The following is a 27,284-nucleotide window of genomic DNA, read 5'->3' on the forward strand; positions in this document are numbered from 1 at the left end:
TACAAAAACAAGGTTTCAGCAAAAGATACAGAGGCACTTTATTGAAGCAACAGTGAGGCAGACAGCTTTTCAATTGATTTTTATCAAAGCACTTGCAGTTTCCATTCAAGGCTGTTAAATTGATAATATATATGGTTGGATACAGGCTGTTTTCAGAGCTGCTGTTTTGTTCCCCCCCTCCCTTTTTTTCTTTTATTTTTTTTCCTTTTTAATGGGAAAGTGCTTCAAGGGGTTTAAAACACCTTTTATTTTCCCTTCCATAAGAAGCACTTGAGCCTTTTCTTCAGGTTTCTTATATCTCTAAGATTTTTATGATTCTTAGAATAAAAACAGTTCCTAAATAAATGAGTTGATGACTACATGTAGGAGCAGAGAAATGCATTAGAGGCAGCAGCCCTTGGTAGTCCTGTGGGAGGCATTAATCCAGGCTTTCTTGTCCACAATTTCCCTAAGTTCCCTTCAGAGTAAACTTACTACTTTGCTGTGCTGTGAAATATTTTTTTTAATAGATAAGCCTTTCCCCAATGCTAGAAATCAGTAAAGTGTACACTACAATCCTTGGATGTGGTCCATGTAAAATATCATTTTTGCAGTGTGCTGTTGGGCTCTGAATCTTCTCCCTCATCATTCATTGCCTTATAATGAAATAAAAATTCCTTTGCATTTACCCACAACCATTGTCCCTTATTCTAAGGGAAGCTTTTCTCCCTACAAGGTGGCAGTAACTTTCTTGCTGTATCAAACAGATGAATTTTGCCTTTGCCTGCAGTGAAAAGGGCACAAGAAGTTCTCTCCTCAGAGCTGAAGCACTTTTCTAGGTACTCCTGGTCACTTTTTAGAAATCCAGCCCCCCACTGCTCATTCAGAATTGTGCTTGTCCTGCAAAAAGAGCCTGATAAAGTGCTTTGAGTTTTATAAGATTATTTGGATCTGCTTTCACTTCATGACAATGGATTATGTTGGAAGGAAAATCTCCATGAAATAGGAAAATGGATATCTTTGCTCTTTAAAGGAGCAAATAAATACTGAGTCATGAGTCTGGCAACTTGGAGAAACTACGTACACGTGTGAGGCTGGCTAATTAGTGTAATGCCATTTAATACTGGGTTACTAAGACTGGATTTATTTTATAGGCACAAAAGCAGATTGTAGTTCATGAAGGTATTATAACATGTATTTTTGGGTAATGCTGTTTTATCTCTTTCAGCCTGGTACACTTAAATGTATATTCCATATGCTTCTAATAGCCATCTATAGATGAGAGTGAGGACAGCTTGTTCCCAGTTTGGTGCTGCTCTCTTCATGAACTCAGCAGATTTTTTAAACTGCATATTTAAAATATGCTTGCCTAAAACCCACAGAAAATCCCCACAAACCCTTCCAGCTGATGTAATATTTCATCCAAAACAATTTTCCTCTAAAAAAGCACTCTGTGTTTTCCTTAGTGAGGAACAGTCTGAAGGCAGGCAGACCTTCCTGTGATTTCATAAACGATGTTGAGTTTTTAATGAGCAATTTTTGAAGGTGTTGAAGGCATTTGTGGTATTCTCAGTGTCAGTGATCAGAGGAGGGACAACAGCAGCCCTTGTAGAATTTTGGTGAGATGATCCTTCCATGGGAAAGTGCTGCCTGATACCTGCAGGGCTGGCTTGGCAACCTCCTGCCTCATCTGGGGTTTTCCTGCTTGGCAAAAAGTAATTTCATCCTCTTTGTTGGGTTTAAAATCTGTATACAATGGGTAGGGATAAGAGAATCAATGTTTGAAGAGCACAGGGAGAAAGGACATTTTGGGAGCCCTGAGAAGTGAGGAAATGACCCAAAAGCCTGCGAAACACAGCACAGATCATCCAGAACTGGTTTTCCTCCTTCTCATTTACATCTGCCTGTGGAATTCCTAGTTTTCTATGTAAAAGAAACTTGTTGCTGAGCATAAAAATCCTCCCAAGGATAGATAAGCTTTATCTTCTGTATTTTGTGTAGTTATTCTGTTGATGGTTCTGCCCCATCATTTCAGTTACTGCCAGTGGCAAAAGGCTCTTTGAAAATGGATGATTCTTCAGCACAAAAGGTACTGGTGTAAAAGCTCTGCTAGGGCTGGGTCTCTCTCTCTCTTCCCTTAGGAGCAGCTCCTTTCATGTTTTTCTACAACCCAGGGGTCAGATCTTCCAGCTGTGGGTAACATTTCCCACTCTTGGGAAGGGGAGATGCAAATAAATCCAACCAGTCCATTACTGGCAGCATTGCCTTTAAATTTAAATATACACCCCACAATTGTTCCCTACCTGCCAGAATTATAAGGTGGGCTCTACAATGCAGTAACTCATTTCAAAATCAAGGATTAAGGATGAAAAAAATCCATGGCCTGTCTGTGTTTGAGCAATTCGTGGCGTGGCTGTGTATGGACTATTTACCCATGCTCCTGTATCTCAGTGTGGTCTCAGGGAGCATCAGGAGACTCAGAAATGAGGAAATTCTCAGAAGAAACCTGTTGAAAAAGTTGTTTACCTTGTAGCCTGCTTATTCCTTGAGAGTCGGGCAGCCTGTTCCTCAGCTGCTCCTCAGAAACCTTCTGGGTTAAATTAGCTGGGGAAGAAATTATTTTTTCAGATTCAGATCAAAGAGAACATACACAAAGTGAAGGCACAGATTTGTGTTGTGAGCTGTTTAAACTGTGTTTGAATACCAAGAATTTTTCAGAGCATTGGTTTTGTGTTCTTAAGGCAGGAAAGACTTCGCTGCATCCCAAATGTGGTCAGGAATGTTGAAGATGTTAACTTGAACGTGTTGCATCCTCTTTTTTTTTTTTTTTTACTGCAAGAAATATGTCTGGTTTCCTATTTGAACCAAATAACAAAAAAATTTCCCATTTTTTGCCTAGCTTAATAACTGCAGAAAGTCCCTTTTAAAAATCTGGTATTTCCTGACCATTTTTTTAAAAAACTTTTATTTTGTCTCAATTACAGCTTTCTGCATTTATTTTACCTTGCCTTTCTTTGCCCATAAACACAAAAGGCTACCTTGAGCATATTAAATAAATTGCAAGCTTCAGCAGCTTTGCCAGCAAATTTTGGAAAGTTTTATCACATTCTGAGTGAAATTTCATAGCTTTGTCTTCTGAGACTAATAAATATATCTGTATATTAAGTAGAAGCATTTTCCTTAAGCTTTGGTGACCAAATACTTACTGAAGTACAGATAATTTTTAAAGAACATCTGCAGGGCTTTAATTAGTAAATAATGAAGTTTTGTCCAAGAAGTCCTGCCTAAGGTTTTGACTGGGATGGTCCAGAGATGAGATATTTTGTTGTAGCTTTTCCTCCAAAACCTGCAATCTGTTGGGCTCAACACTTTCCCCCTTTTTACATAATTTGTTGAGGATCTTAACTCCTCAGTTTTCACCAAAAAGCTCTCTGATCAGTTAACAGAGTGTTAAGGAATTTCCTCAGTTTAATTGGTTCCTAATTTAAGGATTAGGAGAGAAAATATGCAAATTTTATTGGAATATTTCATCTGGAGTGAGTTTTGAAATCCATCTCCACGCTGTGACCTGAGTTATTTCCTGAATTCTGTTTGGTATTTTCCTGAGCAGTTGTTATGGGATATAGGTATGATAATAAGATTGATAGTGGGATGTAGATGTTGTGCTGGATGTATTTGGATTTGTGTTATCCTGAGCTCACATTTAAGCTGTTGTAGTAAATAGCTTGGATTTTTTCATTATCTTTGAGCTGCCCTTTCTCTGCTGATTTTCTGTGGTTTTAATTAGAAGGGTATTTTTGCTGAAAAGAGCGAACTCAGACCTTTGTGAAATTTTCTGCTAGTACAAATAATGGTAAATCTGAAATCACTTATTAGACAAGGAGTTGTTATGGCAACTATAAGATGGTTGGCTAATCAGAGAGTGAGATCAGTTTTTATTTACAAGTGTAATGAGCAATTAAGTTTGAGCAGCTGTCAGACTTGGAAAGTGATTAAAGTTCAGCAAACAACCCAAATGGGTCAGTGTTCAGTTCTGATGGTTTTCTGACACTGCAGCTTGATCATCTGTGGGTTTTACCTACTATAATTAAAACTGCCTTTTAAATCCCCATCCCTGCCAACGACTTGGCATAGCCAACGAGTAGAAAATCCCCTTTTTCCTACCAGCTTCCTTAATGGGTATTGGCCTGGAGTCTTGCTGTGGGTAATGAGGTATTTCACGTGTGGCATTCCTTAAAGCAAAGCTCAGTTTGGATGCAGAGTCTTCTCCTGGCTGTGGTGATCACCAGGAGGGAGCTGGGGCAGCCTGGCTCAGCCTTTGCCCCTCTGAAGGCTCCTTTCTTTGGAGGCAGCATTTCCCAGTTGTTGGTTGAGCATTTCCCAGTTGTTGGTTGGGCATTTATTTCCCAGTTGTTGGTTGAGCATTTCCCAGTTGTTGGTTGAGCATTTATTTCCCAGTTGTTGGTTGAGCATTTATTTCCCAGTTGTTGGTTGCTTAGGGAGCTGCCGCTGGCTCAGGGGAAGGATGTGCACACTGTGCATGAGCATGAAACCCAAAGGAAGTGCAGAATTCACCCAGAAACAGAAGGGGATGCCCAGGAGAGGCTGACCTTGGTCAGAGCTGGTCACAGTGGACAGGACAGACTGCTGATGGCTTTGCCAAGCAGGAGGAGCTGGTTCTCTGCAGTTCCAAAATATTGCATGTGTTCCCATTGGGAAGGTTACCCTCCCATCCATACCCTGCACCAGATCAGCTGTTTCATTGCTGGGGTTTGCTTCCCTGCTGCACAAGTAAAATAAGCCAACATGTTGGTAAGCCTTGCTCAAAATTTGTGTTCTAGTTAGAATTTTAACTGTCCAAAACAGTTAAACCAGTGGAGTTATTTTCCAAAATTATGCTGCAGTCCCCTGATACATTTGCATTTTTATTAATTTTGCCACACTAATGGTGTGATGTAATAGAGGCAATTGCAGTGGAACATGAAATGGATTGGGACAGCTCCTGACCTGGAGAATTTACAAAGTTGTGTGCCTAGATAGCACAAGTTGCTGAATGGGAACTTAAGGGAAAATTAAAATGACAGTCTCAGAAATAGGCATTTGCATACTTGACCTAAACTTCTGGTATTTACATTTTCTATTTATCAGTCTTTTTCAGGCTTATCTACAGCAGTGGCACATGAGAAAGCAGGGCTGTAAAAATGGAACAGAATTTTTAGTAGGGTTATTAGAGACCAAGAAATCCACATTTCTCAGCCCCCAAGATGGGATTGCACATACGTGTCTTGTTATTGCCGTTGCCTGATTTGCACTCGGGTTTCCTGAGGAGATTGCTTGGGAGTGTTTATCTGCTCAGCTTCTGCAGGCACAGCGAGCAGGATGGGCAGCTGGCATGGAGCCTTCCAGTGGCCACAGCATGGCAAAAGCAATTCCTGTCACCTGGTGGAAGAGGAGCCAGCTCTTCCCTCCTCCCATAGTGAAAACACTTGGAGTATTCCAGATATTCCAGATGCCGATCCTCAAGCTGTGGAGATTTTGGAGAATTGGGATGGGGTTGGAGCTTGCTGCCTCTTGCACAGGCTGTTGTTCTGTAGAGCAATACAAGGGAAGGATGAAAAACTGAAATACAAACTGAAGCCTTCACACTAGAAAGCACAACCCATCAACTCTGAAAAGCTGCAGACTCCTCTCTATGTGTGGGATAATTGGGGTTTTCCAGAGGATGCAGCTCTCACCTTCCTGGTTGTAGGAGAGCTGGGGGTGGGAACCTGCACGTGGAGCAGTTACTGCAGGAGTTGTTTCATTTCACTTGTAACACATTTTAATTACCACGTGTGAACACTTGCTTAAAAATCCCATGTAGCATTCTGAGGCAAAGGAGTAAACCTGTTCTTGTAACTGACTTCTTGTAGAAATGGAGATTTTGCCCTTTTTTTCCCCTCAATAATATTTTCATTTTATTTTAAGCATGTGAAAATGTGGGTAACTGATTTTAGGAGTTACCTGTAAAAAATAAGACAAATAATTCTAATGTAGGAGCGTGATGAATCTTTCTGCCTCATAGTTTGTTTGCAGCAAACATGTTACAAGTGAGCAGGTGGGAGGGGGATTCTGAAATATATGGGGATGGATTTTTAGAGTTTGTAGCTGACATGGATTAAAAATTCTTAGAACATTTCATCCATGAAAGGCAATTAGTTTTGTTTTATGAATATGAAAAGCACGTAGCTTGTAAGTACTGGAGTGAAGTCCCAAGTGAGTTATTAGAACTTGCTTTACTCATGTAGTACAAAATTGGCCATCAAGAGCTGATAGATTTCAAATATAGCTCACTGACACACTGATCATCCATAACTTTTCATAAAGTCATTTTTTTGGGCTCACCTGTAATTACTGGATGCTGTTGAAGTCCTGAATGGGGCAGGTAGTCACAGATCAGGACACCTCCTTACTCTTGATGGTGATTACAGCACGTTGTGCTGCTGGGATATGGAATTGTGATACCTCTCTGCCTGCTTTTCCTACTTTCTCTGAGATTCATAAGTTAAGGCTGATAAAATGAATGGAATCTGCTTTTTTTTTTTTTTTTTTAGCAGTTGGTTTTTTTGGGATTAGGAAAAATGAATGTAGTCACTGGTTTTGGGTTATTGGGATTGTCTATATGAGTAGTTCTCAGCTACTAATGGGTGTTTGGAAAATGATGATATTTTCAGCTTCTTTGTTTGTTTTTGAGGTTTTTCAGAGAGCCAAAACTGTGTGTCAGTGCTTTAATACCTGAGATTCCCAGTTAAGGAGCTGGTAGCCCAAGTTAAGGAATGAGGTGGCCCCTCCTACCATCCAAATTCCAGGAACTAAAACAGGGTGAAAACTTTGGCAAGTGGTGTGCTACAATCTAAGTTCTGGCTATGGAAATGACTAAATATTGATGATCTTGTTGTAAAACATTGGCTGCTGGACAGTGCTCAAAGGAAGAGGAGATTTGGGTCCCCATCCTGATGCACTGACCTGCTAAAACCACACTGTGCTGATAAATCCTCCCACACAGAATTGTACGGACACATCGCAGTTAAATTTAGAAAAGGCAAATCTGAAGGAGACCATTTCATCACCCAGGAGATTTTAATTTATGCTTTCATGCCTCTCATCCCGAGAAGAAAGATGGACACTCGGAGTGGGATGATATTAAACTGCTGGAAGTGTTGTTGCCTAATAGATCACAGATGTCTGTGAAGAGGCAAGTCATCATCCCCCGACACAGCGGGACAGGGGACACTGTCACGAGATGTGACATGTCATAAAGGAGCATTGATTTGTACTCCCCTACTGTAAATCAAACCTCCCCATTCAAATCCATTCAAATCCATTATTACAGGGTGCAGATTTGAAAACTGCTTTGACATTTCTGATTGAAGGCTTGGATGTATCGATTCCTGACGCGAGCAGGGCCCTGTTTGTCAATCAGAAAGCAGCACCATCATCTGAAAATCGTGGGTTGGCAGCAAGGTGGGAATCTACCCAAGGTCACTGCTCAAAGAGATGAGGAAACGTGCAGTGAAGGCTGAATTTTGGGGAAAAGTGCCTCTGAATGATGCAAATGGCTCGGTGAGCTGGGAGCTGCTTGTGTGTGACCTCGCTGTGAAGGACGGCTATTTACAGTACATGGGTCAGCATGTGAGCTCTGATGAGTGTCAGGGCATGGGGGGAAGGTGGCTTTCTGTGCTTTGTTTCTGAAGCTGTGTGGAATGGAGAAGTCAGATGGATTTCACTGTGTTTTAAAGAAGCAGTAGTGTCTCTCTGCCATCTGTTTTGGAAGAGAGCAACTCACATACACATGTCATTCAGTGGAGTTTGCTGTCAGCAGCAACAATTTCTGCTGATGGGGGAACTTCAGGGAGAAGATTCATAACAAAAGTCTTTATTGTATAGAAACACACCGTTCTGCTTGGGATCCAGCTTCCAAATGCTTTTAAGGACTGTGACTAAACTACCATTTATGCCTGAGATGAGAGACATCTGAGCACAGAAGCTGCCTGGACCAGGTTGTCCTGCCAGGCCTTTCTTGTGCAATACAATTGCAGATGGAAAGGTCTGACTGGTTTTACACCCTGCAAATGTATCATGACCTTTGAGATGAGATAAACTAAGTGAGCCATGCTGATATGTTCCCTTGCCTGCTCTCATATTATCATAAGCCTTTCTGTTTTGGTTTTCTTTTTGTTCAGGTGAGGCTCTGATCTGAGTATGAAAGAAAAGCCATCTTTGTTGTACAGATGTTAATATTTGTTTAATATTTGTTTAATATATATTAATCCATTCACCTTGCTCTGCTTCTGACCCTGCAGTGCAGCTTTGCTCAGTTAATCACCTGGAGTTTCCTGCACCTGAGAGGCTGAATTTGTGGGTGATGTTTTTTTCTGCAGCATATCTAAATCACGAGAATGTTGTAGCATGACTGTGAGTACCATGAGCTCCTTAAGAAGGCACAGTAATTATGTGCTATATATTCATGATTGCAGGTACGTGTGATGTGGAAAGCAGGTTGGAGGAAGTTTGGCATTTGGGTGGCACCTTCAAAAAGAAGAAAACCTGAAAGTTAATTGGAGAAAATGACAGTTCCCAGTTTACTGCTGTGCCTTCCAACAGCACTCGAGCTAAATACTCTTTAGGATTGCACGTGTGCCTGTCCACACAGTCTCTTTATTTTATTTTAACATAGACTCTGCAGCCATTACCAACTATTCATTTATTCAGCACCAGAAACTTTGGCAAAACAATGAACGGAAGATAAATGATTTGATCCCAAAGAGTTTTAGCGTGAGCATAGCTGAAAACCAAGTGCAAAATCACAGTGGTCATGACGAGTGGTGGCCGGTGCTGCAGCAGTCCAACCCAAATCACGTTTTCTGTAGTGCTTTGCCGTTCAGATTGAGCCCGTTTGTTCTAGCTGACTGCCTTTTTCCTTGGAAGTGTGAAGCTCAGCATTTTCAGAGCAGTGTGAAATAAGGAATGTAGAAAAAGGACTTGGAGCAGTGAGGTGGCTAATTGAAAACTGCTCTTGGAGCTGTGTGCTCTAACAAAGAAGCTGGCAGGGTTTTGTGAGTAAGTCACTCCAGAGTTGAGTTTTGATCTTGAATTTTGAATGAGTCACATTTATATTTTAATAGGAGCGTTTTGATAAAAAGGAACAATCCTCCTGTTGGTTACCATAATGTCTAAGTGGCCGTGACTGTCTTTTTAAAAGCAAATACAGAGAAACAAGAATAGACTGTTGGGTCCAGGAGTATCCAAGTGTGTTATTTGAGTGTGTTTCTGTCTCCCAAGTGAAATGCCTTGAACTCAGCAGCTTTTTGAGTGCTGGGGGTCTTTGGTCTTATCTTCATTTTGCTTGGACAGCTGAAATATGTTTCCATGGCCTCTGTATGGTCTTTCCCTGGATCTTATTGATGGTGCTGTGGGGGTCATTGATTACTGAATCCAAGAGACACAACTGCAGCCACAAAATGTAATGGTGCTTTAAAGTGTGAAACTATAGGCTGCAGCTCAGAGATGTCATTGTCCCATTCATTTGAGCAATCTTGTCTGCTTTGCATTGCCTTGCAAAATTCTTGCTATTTTCCTGGAAGCCTGGTCTGTAAAAGCATTTTGCTTTTTTCCTCAGAATATGCCCCTTGCTTCTGGGAGAGCAACACTGCATTGAAGGGAGGGGAACCAGCAGGTTGGAAGCAAAAACCTGCTGGCACTGTGGCTCCTTCTGATCCTTATTATGCAGAGTGAAATATAACATATCTGGCTATTTGATTTGCTAATTTCAGTGGTGGAGCACAGCTGGTAGGCAGGTGGACTGTTAAGAGACAAGACAAAGATCTAAGATGTGCAATCTTATGAACTTGCAAGCAAAAAAGAAAAAACAACCACAAACCCTAAGATGTTTTGTGCTATTTGAACACCAAACACTGTTGGAGGGAAGGGGAGAAGTTTGGACTTGGAGCTTTCTTGGGTTTGGATCTCTCTAACACAATGCACTGGTGTGCATGTTTCTTGCATAAATAGAGGGTGATTTTGTGTGTGGAGTTCACCCCAAACGTATGAATTGAGAGTCTCTGAAGCAACATCTGGAGAAGACCCAAGAGAGAAAACTGTGAGTTCTCTGAACACAAAGATCTGTTCATTCATGAGATTCTCATATTCAGACAGAAAACTGCAGTTGTGCTGTTTCTATTTAATGTTATTTCTAGCAAGTGCCACATTTAACTTTCCCTTTTGCCTTTTCTCCCAAACCATTCTACAGCACCATAAAGACTTACTGGTACTTATAGATGGACTTTTGGAGAGGTTTTTACCCTGGTCCTGTCATCATTCAGGCTGGAATAGCTGCTCTCAGTGCTTCCAGCAGTCAGAATTCCAATCTCAGCTGTTAAAACATGCACATGGAGCAGTAGTATGGATTGAAGAGAGCAGAGAGGAGTTTCTTGAGGATAACCAGTGTTTGTGTTTGTGAGGTCACTTTTGCCTTGGTTTCAGGATGGGTGATAAAAGTTGTTCTGATTTCTTCCTGCATTTAGAAGGTAATTGCTGCCCTGCCCCGTTTAACCTGTTTATTATGAGGTGATTGTACAGGAATTTCTGTCCTGGTTTCCTTGTGGTGACATCTCAGGTCGGAGCAGGTTGTTTGGGCAGAGGCTTGGCTGGGGGTGTGTGCTCTGAGACTGTTTGTGCTGGGAACTTTACACTGCTGAACCCTCAGGGTGCTGTAAATTATACAGGATTTCAGTGTGAGCAGGGAAATGCTGATATTGCCGTTTGGCAGAGCGTGGAAATGCGGCCACAAGAGCTGGATCTCAGAGGGAAGGTGTGAATGAAAAAAATAGCACCATTTTTTCTCCCTTTTCCTTACAGACTACAGATAGGCTGATGCTGTGTGTGCATATGCAGTGCCCAAGGTCTGCTGTGTGTCAGGCATGGAGTGCCAGATTGTCTTTCTTCCCACCAGAACATTGATGCTTTAATTTGGGACACGTGGTGGGAGCCGATAGCATCTTGTTTCAGAGAGAGACTTTCTGATAATCTCACTGGTGGTATCATGTCTCTGTGTGAGACACAAACCCAGCATTATCCCAGTGCTCATCAGAGCTGCTCCTGAGGCAGGAGCTGTGCAAGGAGCCCTTGGCACCGGGCTGGGAGCTGCCAGCCCTTCTGTGATGCAATTGAACTGAGGAGTTTGTGTTGTAGTTTAAGGCAAACTCCTCCTCATCACCTTCCCTCTTTACATTTCTTGCTGCACCCTGGAGTCCTTTGGTCGCATTCCAGAGTTCATGTGTGAATGAACTGGTGCCTTTTAATGGGTGTGGAAGAGGCTGATGAACTGATTCCTCTTTCAAATGGGATTTGTATCATCTGTGTGCCATTCCTTCTGTGTTAGTTTCCAAAATCTGGTTAATCTTGTCAGCTGTATCTGGATGTTATGTGAGGAGGAGCCTTCCAAAGAGTCCATGAAATACTGGACAGGTTATTGAGTATTTTTAATTTCCTGCATTTTGGCTGTGTTGAGTAGAGATTCTCCTACAGCTGAGTGCAGACAGAGCTGTTTCACTAGAAATCCAGAATTACAACCGGCTGTGTTTTGGTTCTAGAAGAGCTCTGCAGGCTTTCAGTTCGTCGCAGCACAATGCAGCTCTTCAGGCAAATCCCACCCAAACCTTCTCTGCAGCCAGTGAACTCCTTTGTACAGCTGAGAGAGCTCTGCAGCAGCAAATCTGGGTCACACACCCTACAAAGGACACACAACTCCAGATGACAAGTGCTCGTGTGCTCTCTGTTGCTGAAGAAGAGACTAAAATTAGCTTCTGACTCTTACTCGAATTAAAAATTACCCAAGGGGAAAAGAACTATTTCTCAAGAAGGCAACTGTTATGTCTTAAACCCACACAGTCTCAGCTGTGTATGCAGAAATGCAAAAATAAAAAGGTGGTAACCAAGTTTTCTGGGAGAAAGGGGATTTTGTTTTTCCTGGAATATCTCAAAAAGGGAATGTGACCAAGGTTATCAGGGACCACAGATGAACATTCTGGTGCCAACCTCTGTACAATGCTGCAGCAGCATCTTTTCACTCTGATATCTTCAAAATATCACTTTTTTTACCCATGGAGTGATGCCATATCCACATTTTGTCAAAATAAACCTTAATTCCATGGGTTTTACAGGACCAGCGAGTGAATTGGATGCCAGCACAACTTTGTGCAGCATCAGCATTTCCCAAGATCATATATAAAAGTGGTTATAGCAGACCAGAGAGGCTGAACATTGCTAAGTTGCTGCCTGATGCCAAATACTGTCAAGAACACACAAATTTCCTAATATAGTTTAAGATTAAGGAAACAAATGATGTGCCCAGCTTAGGGAATACTCTCTATTTAAGGCACAATCTCTTATTTTGGAGCATTTGGCTTGTAAATCCTTTGCAGCTCTGGGGATCGCCTTCTCTAGCAGATCAGATGTAGTGATGTTTTTTATTTTTATCTCTGAATGTTAAGGGGTTTTTTCTAATGTTGAATAAAATGTTTTCCTAACTGATAGGGATTATATGGAGGTGAAGGCAGATCACATTCTGTAGCAATAAAACCTTATGTAGGCTGTAAGAGCACAAAGCAACCAACAGAAGTGATTCTTACAAGTAGCTTTGCACAAAGATAAATTCCTGTATCCTAGAAAACATTAAACAGCTCTGCCTGCACTGTAAATGCAGTAAATTAAAAATGCTCAGTAAACTGTCCAGTATTTATTGGACATTATGGAAGCTGTGCATCTCTCAAGCATAAAGAATTTTCATTGACCAAAGTGAATTTTACCATGAGGTGGTGATGGCTGAAAAGGATCCAGCTGGGAGATTTTCAGCCTCAATTCCCTCCCCAATGAGACACTGCAGTGCTGCTTCTCAGAATGAAAAGTGAGGTCTGTAACAAATATTTTCCTTTTCCGTGGTGTCCTCTCCCTTCTGTTCAGCTCTCTCTTCTGGGGTTTTGCATAGCTGTCTGGTTTGTCTCAAACTTCTGTAATTGCTGTCCTTGGTGGAGCTGCTTTAACCATGATTTTGGGGTAGACAAGTCACTGAAATTTGAATTACCCAGGCACAGTTTTTCTCCAAACAATGTCTCATAATTATGGCCTGTGGGCATCTGTATCCTCAGTCACAGTGATGGAAATATTAATAGGAAAAAACCACTGTTGGTAAACAAAAAGAGAAGTGTGAAGTCCTTGGAGCCTGGTTTGTCCAAACAAAATCTGCTCTGTCCTGGGGTACAGACTGGGGTTAGATGGAGACAGAAGGAGAGTTGGAGAAGATGTGGTTTTGTTTCTGCTTTGAAATGTTTAAAAGTGGGTTTGCTTACCCTGTTTGCCTTCCAGCATTGAATGCCAGGGATCTGTAGGAAAACCCAGAGTAATTTAGAGAAGGTCATGCCTGGCTCAAAGGTCCCCTTTTTAGATCTTTCTACTGACAGGCTTTTATGTTCAACTTGACATCATTGCTGAGTGTGGGTAGCAGATAGGATTTGAATACTGCAAGTGAGGAGTGTGAAAAATTCCAGGGATGTTCCAGGCACTGCTAGACAGAACTATATTGATTTAGGAGGAAATCCCAAGGAGGAAATAGTTCTTGTCAACTGATTACTGCAAGTTATGGTTATGCTACTTCTGCAGACACCTATAAATTAAACTGCCAGCAGTTGGCATCTGCCACTGTCACAGTGCTATAGGTCATCCTTCCCTGGGAATTGAGTGATGCCAGAGTGACTTAACCTGCCACAAAAATAGTGAGGGAAGGTCTGGGAGGAAGGCAGAGCTTGGGAGGTGTGTACAGAGCCCAGCATGGAGAGGGACATAGCATGGGACAGATGTCATGATATCATGACCTGTACTGTTATGTGCTAAATGTTTTCATGTTCTGGTGGGTCATTTCATGCTGAAATTCCTTGAATTCTGTCTCCAGGTTGGTGTTTTTCCTCCCTCAATTCATGTGGAGGTATTATCTGCTGAAACAGGGAGGAGGTCATGCTGGTTTGGGGGGATATTTTCCTAGCTCATAACTTGCCAGCAGTGCAGCATCTGAAGAGTTTAAATTGGAATTAGCTGACATTTTCCTACTCTCTCAGGAATTCAGGAGTCTTTGAAGAACAGCCCATCTATGTGGGCTGGAGGGATAATTGATTCTGTCTGGAAACCTCTATGCTGATCCCTAAAACCAGGATGGAAGGATTGACATTGTTTACTGTCAGCAGGGATTTGTTTTTTTCTGTCTGTTGCTGAATAGTTTCAGCTCAGAGTAACTGAAGATGGATTGAGGTATAGACCTAATCAGGAAGATGTGAAAAGATTTATTTTTCTTTACTTTACAGAAAAGGCCACAGATGGCTCTTTGCAGAGTGAAGACTGGACACTTAACATGGAGATCTGTGACATTATCAACGAGACAGAAGAAGGGTATGTGCCATTTCAGCAGACTTGGAAAGGTCCCTGAACACAATCTTCCTCTGGTTGTACTCAGCATGTGAGGAGGTGCAGTGAGGCTGGGGACAGATACTCATGGTTTCAATGCAATTTGCTTGGTTTTCCTGCTCCTTAGACCTCTCCTGCTCTCAGAAAATACTGTATGATGGAGGATACCTGTAGGATTCAGGATGAGAAGAAATGGCCTCAAGTTGTGCCAGGAGAGCAACTTATTTAGATGATGTAATAAAAAAAAATTCTTCACTGAAAGGGTGGTCAGGCTGCCCAGGGAAGGGGTGGAACCACCATTCCTGGAAGCATTCAAAAACACGTGGATGTGGCATTTTGGGATGTAGGACAGTGGTGGGCTTAGTGCTGAGTTGATGGTTGGACTCAATGATCTAAGAGAGCCTTTCCAACCCAAATGATTCTGTGATATTTTCTATGGTCAGTCTCTGCTTGGGAGGGCTGGCATGAAAAACTTTTTGGAGAGGGTGCCACTTTTGTTTTTCAGTATGTGTATCTCTTTGCAGTGCCTTTAATTTCAGTTATTTGTGTAGTCAGCTTTTCTGACAGACCTCCAGCACCAGAAAGCTTTGCTGCTTGCAGTCTGCAGGAGAACTGATCACTGCTCTTGTTCCCTGGGCTTGTCAGACTGGCTGTCAGTCTTCCCTGCCAAATCAACAGCCTGAATTTTTGGAGACTTGGGGCATTCCTCCAGTCTTGGTTTCTGTGGTACCTTGTCTCCTCACATATTTCTCCATAACCCTGCTTTGGTTGTAGTCAGATGATCTGAAATTAACCCACATTCTTATGTCCAGCTGGAAATGGCAAAGGATTCATTTTCCCACCGTTTATGGGATGTGAAAAGCCTGTCTGAGCTGTCTGTTAAAATGGTGTGTTTCTCCTTCAGGCCCAAGGATGCCATTCGGGCGCTGAAGAAGAGGCTGAATGGAAACAAAAATTACAGAGAGGTCATGCTGGCGCTGACGGTGAGTGGGGGCAGGCTGGAATGCTTCAAAGGGCAGAACCCTTTTGTCATTTTCCTCTTCCTGGCACTCTCTTGAATGTACACACTATTTCCTTTAACAGCCACTGCTCTGCCCTTTTCTTCTCTCCAATTGCCTCCTCACTTCCTTGGGGAGAGCTGCTGGAAGCTTTGCATAGTGGTTTTCCAACTCAATTGATTTCTGCTTCTTTTCGTGGCTCTTATTCATCCCAAGTACTGACTGAGGAGAGTTAAAGTGGCTCAAATGGGTCTGTTACTCTTTGAGGTTTTCCTTTCTACTCTCATTTCCCTGTGTCCAACCATTCCTCCACTCCAAGGCAGCAGCTGTGGACGTATCTGCAAGTGAGGATGATGAACTTGCCATATTTTCAGCTTCATAAGTAGCTGATGCACAATTTCCCTTGTGAATGAATCTCTGTAGGAGACAATGCATTAATTTATGCTGATCTAATTTCACTCAATAAAGTGTAAATTATATTCTGTGCATTCAGACAGCACTGCTAAGGTGTGGGATAATTTAGCAGTGACCTTTCCTGCTGATGGCTTTGGCTGGAGTTTTCCTGGGTAGTGCAGCCCTCCTGAGTGGGGTGCTGGGCTGGCTCTGGCAGTAGCTAGATCGAGTTATCCTGCTGTGGGGAGGTGAGCTGCATGATTCTTTCACAGAGCTCTTGTTGCATCTCCCTGACGAGGCGTGACCGTACTTTCTGTCTTCTTGCCATTTCCTATCCTGGATTGTCATTTTGACAGATTACCAAAGTCCAAACCATGAGATTATCCATTGTGCAGGAAAGAGCAAAATCCATCAGGAATGAGCCCGTGTCATCATGGCTGATGAAAGTGGCTGAAGGAGGAGAGTAATTACAGATTCCTGGGTACAGAGCCGCAGTGGTTATTAGGCATGGCTGTAAGGAGAAGTGACGCGTTGGATTTATCTCCATGCTAATCATGTTCTTCAGAGAGAAATCAACAGCTGTTCTTCCATGGCAGTTGAATGGCAAGTGGAAGGTGCCTCCAGCTAGGTTGCAGGGGGAAAATGTGTCAAAGTATAACCTGTCAGAGCATTCACAGGGGAGTGTTTTGAATGAGTGAAGATCATTCACCTGAATTCCCAGCTCTAAAACATGGCTCATAGCTCGGAGCAACTGGGTCCAGCTGTGTTCCAGGCACATGGAAAATGGTGGAGTGGCACAGCACGATAATATCTCACTGTGACAGGATGTCCTCTGTCTTACCTGCTCCTGATGTGCTGCTGTGTACTTGGCTGTTCAGCTGCACTGGCTGGAAAGTTCTGCTTTGAAGACAAAGAAACTGTCTATTTCTTTACCTTGAAAACAGGAAAGATGGATCACAAAAATGCCCAATATGTTAACAGTGGGTGAGGTACAGCTGAATGTGTGTGTAGAGAAGTCTTTTGGCAAAACTGGGGAAGAAGAGTAGTAAGAGTATAAATGTAATCTTCCCTCTATCTGCTTGCCCTCCCATCAAAAAATCTAAAATAAATTAAAAAATCAGGTGCTGTGTGTGTGCTCAAGCTTTGCTCCAACAATGAATGTTGGGTTTCTTTGTGTGCATAGGTGTTGGAGACGTGTGTGAAGAACTGTGGCCATCGCTTCCATGTCTTGGTGGCAAACCGTGACTTCATCGATGGAGTTCTGGTGAAAATCATCTCACCCAAGAACAACCCCCCCACTATAGTACAGGATAAAGTCCTAGCACTGATTCAGGTACACAGCTTGTCTCTGCTTCCATATGTTGCTGCCTGAAATAAGGACTGTCTGCTTCGATGCCACGCATCACTAAACATGCTGTCACATCGTTAAAAATGTGGCAGGTTTTTTATATATAAACTCAAACAATATATCCAGATTGGTGGGGAAAAGCAGACATGTACACACATAGATATTTTATCCAGGGAGGGCTGTCTGAATTCTAGTTAGAGAGGTACCATGCTAAAACAGGAGGATTTAATAAAAGGTAAATAGATGCTTTTACAATTTAACAGTCATATCTAGAAGCTGGAGACTTGCCTCAGTGATGAGCTTGTCATCTGAGGCCAGGAGATTTCAGAGGATTGTGCTTTTGGTGGCAGCTGCAGAACACTTGCCTTTCTGTGTCTGTTTCCCTGACTGGAAAATGGAGCTGTTTCCCTCCATTTGAAAGCATTCTGCATTCCTTTCAAAGATGGTTATAGAAAAGTAAATGACCATATAGGAATTAAAATGGTTTTGGTGTCTTTTCTGTGGTTATTGTGCAGTAAAAGCACACTGTCAGATCCTTGCCTGCAGTGGGAAGTTCAGCCATGGGCCTGTCTGCCACTTCTCCTTCTGTGCAGCACAACAATAAACAGCCGTGTTAATTCCACAAACCATTAGCCACACATGAGGAGACATTGGTGCCTGCCTGGAGGAAATCTGACAATTATAGGAAGCTTTATCACTAAGCTTCCACAGGCTACTGCATACACCAGAGACTAAAAGACACTGCGTATTTAAAATGATATAAACCTGCTGCAGTGTTCCTTGTGGGGAGGTATTTACAAATGCACAGCATCATTTGCCAGATATACTTCTGATTTTTATGGCAAAGCATGCACTTGGATTTCTGCTGCTTTATTTCTTATTTGAATACAGGGATAGGGCATCCTTAGAGCATGACAATGTAAATAAGTGATTTTCAAACAGGAAATAGGTAGGGTGGTGGAATTAATGGGCTTCGAGTTGGGGTCTGTGGGGTCCCTTTATTTCTGGTATATGATTTTGTGGCTTTTCAAAAAAATAGCACAAAATTAATGAAATTATTAAAAACAATTCTTGTGCATCTGACTGAGCCCTCAGGTTTCTGCCTCCCTTGGTGGGAGAGTGGATGCATGCAGTGACCAGGAGATGAGGTTAAAAACTGCCTCATAAAGACAAACTGGGTGTGTTTCCATGTTATTTTAGGGAATGTTGGTTTTGCTGGGCTCTGGGTTTAAATGGATTCCCAGTGGTGAATGCAGCTAAGATGGGAGTGTTTGTAACATAATCAGAAAGCCACAGTCATTGCCTCAGTGTATTAAACAGAGCTTTATCTGAGGAGACTTAGTGCAGTAGAGCTAAAAGCCTCACTCTGGGTACTAAATGCCTTTTGATAGAAAAAGCCTGAGAATGATGAAGGTTGCCTGTGGGTGGGTTCTGAACGTGTCTCTTGAGCTGGAGGTGGCAGGGGACTTTGTTTTCCAGATTGCCTGACAAGTTTGGAAGAGTGATGGCAGCCACTCATCCCAGGTGCCCTATGGACACAGCCCCCCAAAATACCCCATGACAGCTTCACTCAGCTCAGGCTGTGCTCTGGAGAGCTCCCTAACAGAGTTAACCCTGTCCCAGAGCGCTGATCTCAGCTTTGCCCCACCAACATTGTATTTATCCCTTTCTATAGCCAGTATTTTTTATTGGGGAATTAATAAGAACGGAAATGAGAGGATGAATAGCCCAGACTGGGAAGCATGGAAGAGAACTGTACAAACAGCACACATCTTCAGGCACACAGCTGGCAAATTCATGGGCCTTTCCATAAAAAGGGGAGATAAAGCTGCCATCCAGTTTCTTATCTAGAGACTTGTTTTGAGATGTTGAGCGTCTTGCGTCTCACTTTCTCAACCTATTTCCCAGTGTACATGAATTAGCATATGTTACACAGTGCTTATCCTTCCTTCCTCACCCTGCTAGGAGGCCTTGGAAATATTCCTTGTGTGTCTCTGGTAAGAGCTGGCCTGTCCCCCAGTGTCCAAACACTGGCATGGTCCCCTATTTAGGGGGCTGATTTACAATGGTGTTTAAATGACCTGTTTGGGCACACTGAGGTTCCAAGTGGGATTTCTCCTGAAGTATCTACATTTGATAGTCTGGTCCAAAGTCTTAGAAGCTCTGAATTCCATCTCCCCTCTGTCCTACACGTGTTTGGACAATGGGCAGGTCTCCTAAGCTCTAGTGTAGCTCCTTATCCATAAAGCAGAGCTGATATTGCAGCTGCCTGGTTGGGTTGTAAGCTGTCTAGGACAGGGATTGTCTTACAATGTGTGTAGACAGCACTTAGGACAATGGTGCCTGTCCTGCTTGTGACCTCTGAGACACACTAATGTAGATAATGCTCCCAGCTCAGGTGAAGAAGAATACAAATGGAAGTGTCTCCTTTCTCCAGGGAAGAGAATTGCAGGAGAGAGAATATTTTTAAAAGGTGGAGTGCAGATGAAATGAGATCGTTTTGCAAAATCCACAGGAAGCCAGTGAAAGAGGGGAGGCATTAGTACTTCCTTCTGGACAAACAAGCTTCACTGAAAACTGGGGGCAAGAATGCAGCATATTTTTGCCTCTAAGTTTCTTTTGAGTGATGATTATTAAATAGAACATCCCTTGCCTAACACTTTTCACTTTTGCTTGTAAATAGAGTTGAAGTGCTGAACACCATTATGTAGAAGCATCATTCAGGTGGCTTCTGATGTAAATTGAAAAGGCAGTGAAATGGCAAAGGTGGAGTTACTTGTGCAGTCAAAACCTCCATCAGAATTGGGGATGTTTTGGAAGGTCAGTTCCAAGGAAACAATGGCTGTGTGCTGTCAGAGCTGTTTTCTCTGGCTCAAGCAGGGCTGTTTGGACTTGCACTGCATCAGAGCAGTTGATGCAGTTAATTTACTCTTAACAAAGCTGAGAAGCAAACCCAGGATTGTCTGCTTGCACCTGATAATGGATTGTCTCCTGGGCACAGATGGTAGGAAATGCTCTCTTAGAATTGAACAGGATAGGAATGCAAGTAAAAAATTTATATTATTTTTTATCTTACTTTTCTATCTTGGATTTCTGTTCTCTCCAATATAAAAAATGGCTCAAAGAGCTTTCAAAGTAAAAATAGTCAAAGAACAAGTGTAAAAGTGATGACTAAATGAATTAAGTTCTGAGCCCACGTGTGTCTCGCAGTAGTTCTGGATCCAGCACACTGATACCCTGCTCTGCACATGTAGGGGTTTGTGGAATGCTTCCTTTTTTAATTGAGTCATTATATTTCAGTTTTTCCTTCCTCTACCTTTTTAATATTTGGTTCATTTCCAGCACAAGTGAAAGGGGTTGAGGCTTTTAGCATCCTGTGCTCCCAGCAGCTTCGTGAGTGCAGGAGGCTGGCTAGCCAAGAGGAGCACTTAGTACTCCCACTGAAGGAAAAGCTCAAATGTGAATTGAAGTCTTTTTTAGACACCAGAGAATTCATGCAGGAGAGATATTATGAATGTTCTGGCTGTGGGAATTTCTCTCTTTTAAACTCATCCTTTGTGCCACACTGGGGTGCCTGGAGTGTTGGATATGCTCTGTCAGAGCCCAGGCGTCCTTAGTTCTGCTGCTCAGGGGACTGTCTCTTTCACAGGACAAGAACCTCAGAAAGGACCTTTTTTTAAATTTAAGTCTGGTCCAAATAAAACACTGAAGATAACTTGATGGCTGTGTTTTTTCCTTTGGCAACAAATGAGGATGTTTCACAAAGTGAATGGAGATTACTTAAGATGATTGTAGAGCTTTGTGAATTTTGGTTAGATCTGTTGAATTTTTCACACAGACCTTTTCTGGTACAATATGCCAGAAAAGATCAGCATCAATCACTGCTGAGGAGAGGAGATGGGAAGAGACTTCCATGCATGTTCACAGATTTTGATGATGTCAGGAGCTACTCACAGCTACTCTGCACTGGGTTCCTGTCTGGTTTATATCTGAATAAAATGTATGGGTGACTGTCTTAATATTTGCAGGATCTTTTAGACCAGGTCTGATGATTCCAGTTTTCCTTTGAAGCTGAAATCTTTTCCAGTCAGTATCTGAGGTCAGGGTGGGGCTGGAGCTTCATTTGGAAGGTTTATGGATAATCCCTCGTGTTTTCCAGGCTTGGGCTGATGCCTTCCGAAGCAGCCCCGATTTAACTGGGGTAGTGCATATTTATGAAGAACTCAAGAGGAAAGGCATCGAGTTCCCCATGGCAGACCTTGATGCTCTGTCTCCAATACACACACCACAGAGGGTAAGCTGCACCCTTGCAATTCCAGGGGTGTTTTCCCAGGATGTCTAAGTAGTTGGATAACTACTCGTTTTTGCCCTCCCATTTCTGTGATTTGGCTCATTTTCTCACTTCTGGAAGGACATTTTAATAGTGAAAGGGCATGTAAGAGGGGCATAATACAGATTGATAAGCTATCTCCTCCCTTGAGTCAATCATCAATCTGAGAAGCTGTAAAATGTTACATTTAATCTTGTACCATAAAACCACCAAACAAATGCAACTAATTTGTTCAAAGAGAGCTCAGCAAGATTTATGATTTGAGATTTACTTCTTTTGCTCAAAAGTGTGGCTGCTTCTGTTAGTGATAACCCTGAGCCAAGGTCTGCCTGTCTGTTAGGGGTGTACAGAGTCTGAATCTCTCTGATCCCACAGTAATGTGAGAACTTTACACCTCTGGAAAGTTAGGTCTGGAAAGTCGACAGAACTGCTGCTTGGAAGTAACTTAATGATCACAGGTGTTCTGATTATTCACTCTGAAAACAGAAGTTAATGAATCTTTGAAGCAGCAAATGCAAGTGATCAAGGACTGAGAGATTACAATTCTTGTGTCAAGGTTAATTAAATTCAGTATCTACGTATCACATCATTTTTTGGAAGCCTGCAACTTAATTCCTAGTTTAAAAGAATTTATAATTATTTCTCTTTGGCTCTTGTTTTTTATTTTGCTTCGTACTTTTCTTGTAAAACTAAATGGACTTAAATGCTTGTGGGTTGGGTCAAAAGAGATGGGCATGGAAGATTTTTGGAGCTGCCAGTCTTTTCTAGTAGCTGCACTGACCTTTCCCACAAGGTGCAATTATGTTCTATATTTGAGCCTGTTTGGCCTGAGGTTGCTGACAAAGCAAGTGCTGTCCCAGCTCAGCTTTTGAACTGCTGTCTTTCTGATGTGGCAGAGTGTTCCTGAAGTTGATCCTGCAGCAAATATGCACAATTCCCAGTCTCAGCAAAGGATGAGCAGCAGTTCTTACTCTTCGTCCTCTCCAACGGCCTATTCTGCTCCTCAGGCCCCAGCCCTGAACGTGACTGGTCCCATCACTGCTAACTCTGAACAGGTATTGGCATGTTGATTCTTTTGAGTGGGACTCTTTCAGCAAATCAAATTAGAAACTAATCTGCAGAGGAGCTTTCATTTTAACCCTTTGGACTTTGTCTCCTAGGTCTGGCTGTACTTAGTAGTAATTCTTTCTGTTATATTGTAAAATCTGGGCTGTGCATGTGTCTCTGTGGCCTGATAATGGCAGCACTGTCTGCTGGTCCAGCCCCCTCAGCAGTATTTTAGCAGTTATTCCCATTAGCCCCTCTCCTTTCAAGGCACAGAATGTCTTGCAGATGCAGGAAGTCAAGCCCTTGCAAATGCCCTAATAGAGGATTTTCTTTTCTCCCTGCAAAATTATAACTTCAGAGACAAATATTCTACTTAAAATATGTACATCTTTCCCCACACTGGAATGAGGCACCACAGCCAAGGTCTGGCTTTAGGTGCTGTTTGCAATTGCTTCCCTTCCATACAGACACAGCACATCTGGGTTTGTGATGATAATTCTTCTCTTTTTCTCTTCCTTTTCTCCTGGGTAAACTTTTTATCTCTCTTGGTTTTTCCCTGCTAGAATGTCTGGAGCCTGAGATATCAAGTCAGACAGAACCAGAGATATCTCAAAGTCAGTTCTTGAAAATGAACTGCTTCAACTAAAAGATTGTGCAGTGTTTTGCTGTCTTGTTACCCCAATTTAGATTGCCCGGCTGCGCAGTGAGCTGGATATTGTTCGTGGCAATACAAAAGTGATGTCTGAAATGCTGACAGAAATGGTACCTGGACAGGAGGATTCCTCAGACCTTGAGTTACTCCAGGTAAGTTTCCTAGAAATTATGATTCTGATCTTTTCTGTGCTTGTGTTTCTCTGGGGGTGTGCTTTGTTGTACTCACTTCACAGCCATGCTTGGATTCATAATGGATCTGGGCTGTGCCTGACCCTGGCAAGTGCCATCATTTGATTTTCTCCATTTGTTAGAGCTTCCAGTGACAAGGATTTCCTTACTTCCCTTGAAACTTGTTCCAGTGCTTTCCTCTTTGTGTGGCTAGAAATTTTCCCCAGTGTTGAATATCAGGTCTCCTTTACCAGTAAGCAGCTTAGAATTGCCACAGGTTCTGTAAGCCCTGAGCATTCCTGCTTCTTTTATATCCCTCATCACCACTTGTACAGTGTCAAAACATTCCCAGTCACCATGCAGGAAAAAGCACTCTATGTTTCCATCTGGACCAAAGAATGCTAAAGATCTGTGGGTTCTCTGCCACTTGAAATCTTATCTATGAACTGATTGTCTTTCCAGAAGATGTGTTTTTCTGAAGGTGTGGTGTCTTAAGGCAGGTGCTCACTTGAGGTTCTGTGGTGTCCAGAGGGCTAGACTGGGTAATCAGGAGGGATTTCTCTGCAATCCAGTGCAGCACTGTGCATCTCCGGAAGGAAAACAGTATAAACTGAGCTCATGCCTCAGGCTTGACACCTATTTCCCAAGGCTGGTGGTCATGGGGTGGCCTTTGGGCTGAGGAAAGTTACAGATGTCACAGAGTCCCACAGATGAGGAGCACTGCAATCTGACATTCCAGCTGCTGCCCTTAAGGTGGGATTTGCCTTTCCACAGCTTCAGAAACAGCCTTCTGTTCTGATCCTCCAGCAGGGAGGATGGGCTCCCACAGCAGTCTGTTCGGAGGAAGGCAGGGAATTGCTCTCTGTGATACATCAGAATTTGAAATCCATCCAGAAACTGGTCTCTCCCGTGCAGTGGCATTGTGTGTTTGTCTCAGAGCCATCATGGCAGCTGATGAGAGGTTCTGCAATAAAGAGCCTTTCAGTCACTGCCCATTTGGGTCGAGCTGCTCAAAACAAAAGCAGCTTCCAGGAAACCATGACAGGCCGAAATCGAACAGTTTGCTTACACTGAGAAACAGCCACCAGCATCCTGACAGTGTAACCTTAGAGCACAGCTTTAAGGTGAAAGAACTTGATCATAAAACGGAGTGACAGCAATGATTCTTTACCCCAGCTGGTTCCCTTCTGTGACTGATGCAGCCTAAATCTGAATCACAGAGCTGGGGAGAGCCCATTTTTGATCACAAAGGCTGGTTAGCCTTTTGAGAGCTCTGAGCTGGGTGCTGCATGCAAGGACTCCTTGCTTTGAGGTTTATATAGCCCTCCTCCTTAAATAATTCCTGACATTTTCTCCAACAATCAAATGTAAACAGCCTGTGAGAGAGCCAGCTCTGAGCAGAATAGATAGGTACTGTCAGCCCTCTCGGAAAGGCAGCAAACAAACCTCTGAAATGTCACAATCTGCTTCCAAAGTGATGGGATCAAAACTGACATTGGAGAACACATTCCTCAAGCTGTTAAGGCAGCTGGATTGCACTAGGTGAAATTTATCCAGAGCTTAGGATGTCAGACCATGCAAGGAAAACAAACACATTTTTGCTTTCATCCTGAAGGTTGTGTACCAACAAGTCATCCTTGTTTAGTGCTGAATTTTTGCTGTGAAGTGGAGCTGGGAGGAGTGGAAGATGACAGAGGGACATGCTTTAGCTGGAATGTGTCAGTGCTTATTGAAGTAAAACCGTTGGCCTGATCAGAGGCACCCTGCCATACGTCGTGTTTCTTCTTGCTGTTCTCCTCAGCAGACCAGTTTGACCTTTGGTCTTGAGGCCTTTCAGGACTACAGAATTCTGCTAAGCATTTGGTGATGGAGGAGATGTCCTGGAAGCATGAGAAGTCCTGGTCTAGGCAAACTGAAATCTAGATTTCTTGATGACAGGCTTTTAAAATAAATGCCCTCCCTCTGCATTCCTTAAAATGTTCTTCTGAAACTCCCCATTTCCTTTGAGCAGTCTCTTGTCAGTGCACTTGCTCAGTGGGAGGGAACATTTCTGTGTGTCTCAGTGCTGGAGGGTGTGTGAAACACTCACCTTTTCATTCTCCTGCCCCTTGATTTGTCTTTACCCTCATGTTCTCTGAAGCTGGTAAGTTCTCACCCTAGCACACACACTATTTGTGGTAGCCCTGATGAGCCTTTTTTCCCCCACATGTTCCATCTTACACATCATTTAGTTTTTAAGGATGATACTGCCAGAAAGAGCAGATTGAATTTTCCTGGAAAGCTCTCTTCTGGGAAGGTGTTGTATTAACATGTTTTATTCTTAAAACAGATGACTAAAATACAGATATTTATTTTCTGAAGTACTCAGAGTTAAAGAAGAATCAGGAAGTTGAATTGTGAATAGGCTCTCAAGGTTTTATGCCAGCATCTCTTGAAGGGCGTTTGATTAGATGTGCTTTTGGGTGACATTTAATCATGCAAAGATAAACTTGTCTTAGTGTTTCTCACTTGGGGGATATGTTTGGCTGTGAACAGAGCTCAACTAAATCTACTTATTGCTTGTTGCTTATCAGACTGTGTGTGCACAATGCATTCCTCCTAGGAGCTGAACCGAACCTGCAGAGCCATGCAGCAGAGAATTGTGGAGCTTATCTCACGAGTGTCCAATGAAGAAGTCACAGAGGAGCTGCTGCACGTGAATGATGATTTAAATAACGTCTTCCTCCGATATGAAAGGTGGGGCATCTCTCCCAGCGACCAGTTACATTCATTCAGGGTTTTCACATAAGAATAAAATAGGTCAGTTGGTGAAATTGGGCCTTCTGGGCCAAGGGTCTGACATGACACAGAGAACCAAACCACAGGAACCATTTACACAGTGTTTTTATAGCCTTTTATGGTAACATTCCTGTTTCAGTCGATTCTTTTAATACTATGATTTTTTTTTTTTTTGTGCTATGCATAGAATTTTTGTAGGGCATATCCATGAAATGCAAGGCAACCTTGTGAAAACGCTCGAGTCTGCGAGTCCCTGTTGTGCAGGGCTGTACAGGTGTAGGGACTTGGGACCAAAAATAGCTCAGCCACAGTCACTAGTTCCCCTGCTAGCCCAGGCTCTGCACAAATCTCTGTGCTGCTTCCTTGCTTAGGGAGGCTCCCATGAGCTCTCTCTGCCCTCTGATCTCTGAGCTCTCCAGTCCCAGTGCTGGTGCAAGGGGAGCTGCCTGAGGTGGGCGGGAGCACTGAGCATGCAAAGGGTTTGTTCTAAAGCAACACTTAAAATCTTGAAAAACAAAAAAAGCCTGTCTGTGCAGTGCTAATGTTTCGAAGAGCTGGTGTGCAGGAATGATCCCCAGGGACAGGACTTGGGGCACAGGACTTTGGACATGTCAGACAAAGGCGCTGTCAGGCACATCTGCTGCAGGAGGTGACACGTGATGCCGCAGTCTTGGGAAAGTTTAATCTTCCCCTTAATGACAGGCCTGGGGAGCGAGGCACCAAAGAGTACCCTTTGTTCCTTGCTCTTAGCACAGGGCTTTGTTTCTCAAGCCTTTAAAAATAAATTAGACTCTAGATCTGTGAATTTGTGCTGTCACGGCAAAGGCTGCAAAGACGACTCGGTGCCCTCGATTTTGCCTTTGATTTCGTCGTTCAGAGGAGATGGGGCAAACTTTGAAACAAACGCTGGCTTTTTGTGTGAAATGGTGTGTGTTTCATGCACAAGCAGGGTTCTACAAGTGGCAGAGTGTAACTATCACTGAGGTTTAGTCTGGTCACCCTTAATATTTTTTCTATTTCCCCCCCATCTGCGACTTTGCTGACTGTGACTGATGTGTTTGTAGTCATTATTCATGAAAAGGGAGCTGAGTGATGTTAG

At 42.8% G+C, this 27,284-nt stretch overlaps 1 protein-coding gene across 3 annotated transcripts in view; it reads left to right on the forward strand.

Moving 5' to 3' along the window:
* Window positions 1–27,284, forward strand: part of TOM1L2 (target of myb1 like 2 membrane trafficking protein) — a 56,339-nt gene that overhangs the window by 4,408 nt on the left and 24,647 nt on the right. For all 3 annotated transcript variants that reach the window (XM_074553089.1, XM_074553090.1, XM_074553091.1), the window contains exons 2-8: window positions 14,370–14,454; window positions 15,374–15,452; window positions 17,044–17,193; window positions 21,368–21,502; window positions 22,435–22,593; window positions 23,273–23,389; window positions 26,010–26,143. In XM_074553089.1, the coding sequence (XP_074409190.1) occupies window positions 14,370–14,454; window positions 15,374–15,452; window positions 17,044–17,193; window positions 21,368–21,502; window positions 22,435–22,593; window positions 23,273–23,389; window positions 26,010–26,143 (859 nt within the window). The remainder of the gene's footprint in view (window positions 1–14,369; window positions 14,455–15,373; window positions 15,453–17,043; window positions 17,194–21,367; window positions 21,503–22,434; window positions 22,594–23,272; window positions 23,390–26,009; window positions 26,144–27,284) is intronic.

The sequence above is a fragment of the Zonotrichia albicollis genome, chromosome 16 (genome assembly GCF_047830755.1).
Source record: "Zonotrichia albicollis isolate bZonAlb1 chromosome 16, bZonAlb1.hap1, whole genome shotgun sequence".
NCBI lineage: Eukaryota > Metazoa > Chordata > Aves > Passeriformes > Passerellidae > Zonotrichia > Zonotrichia albicollis.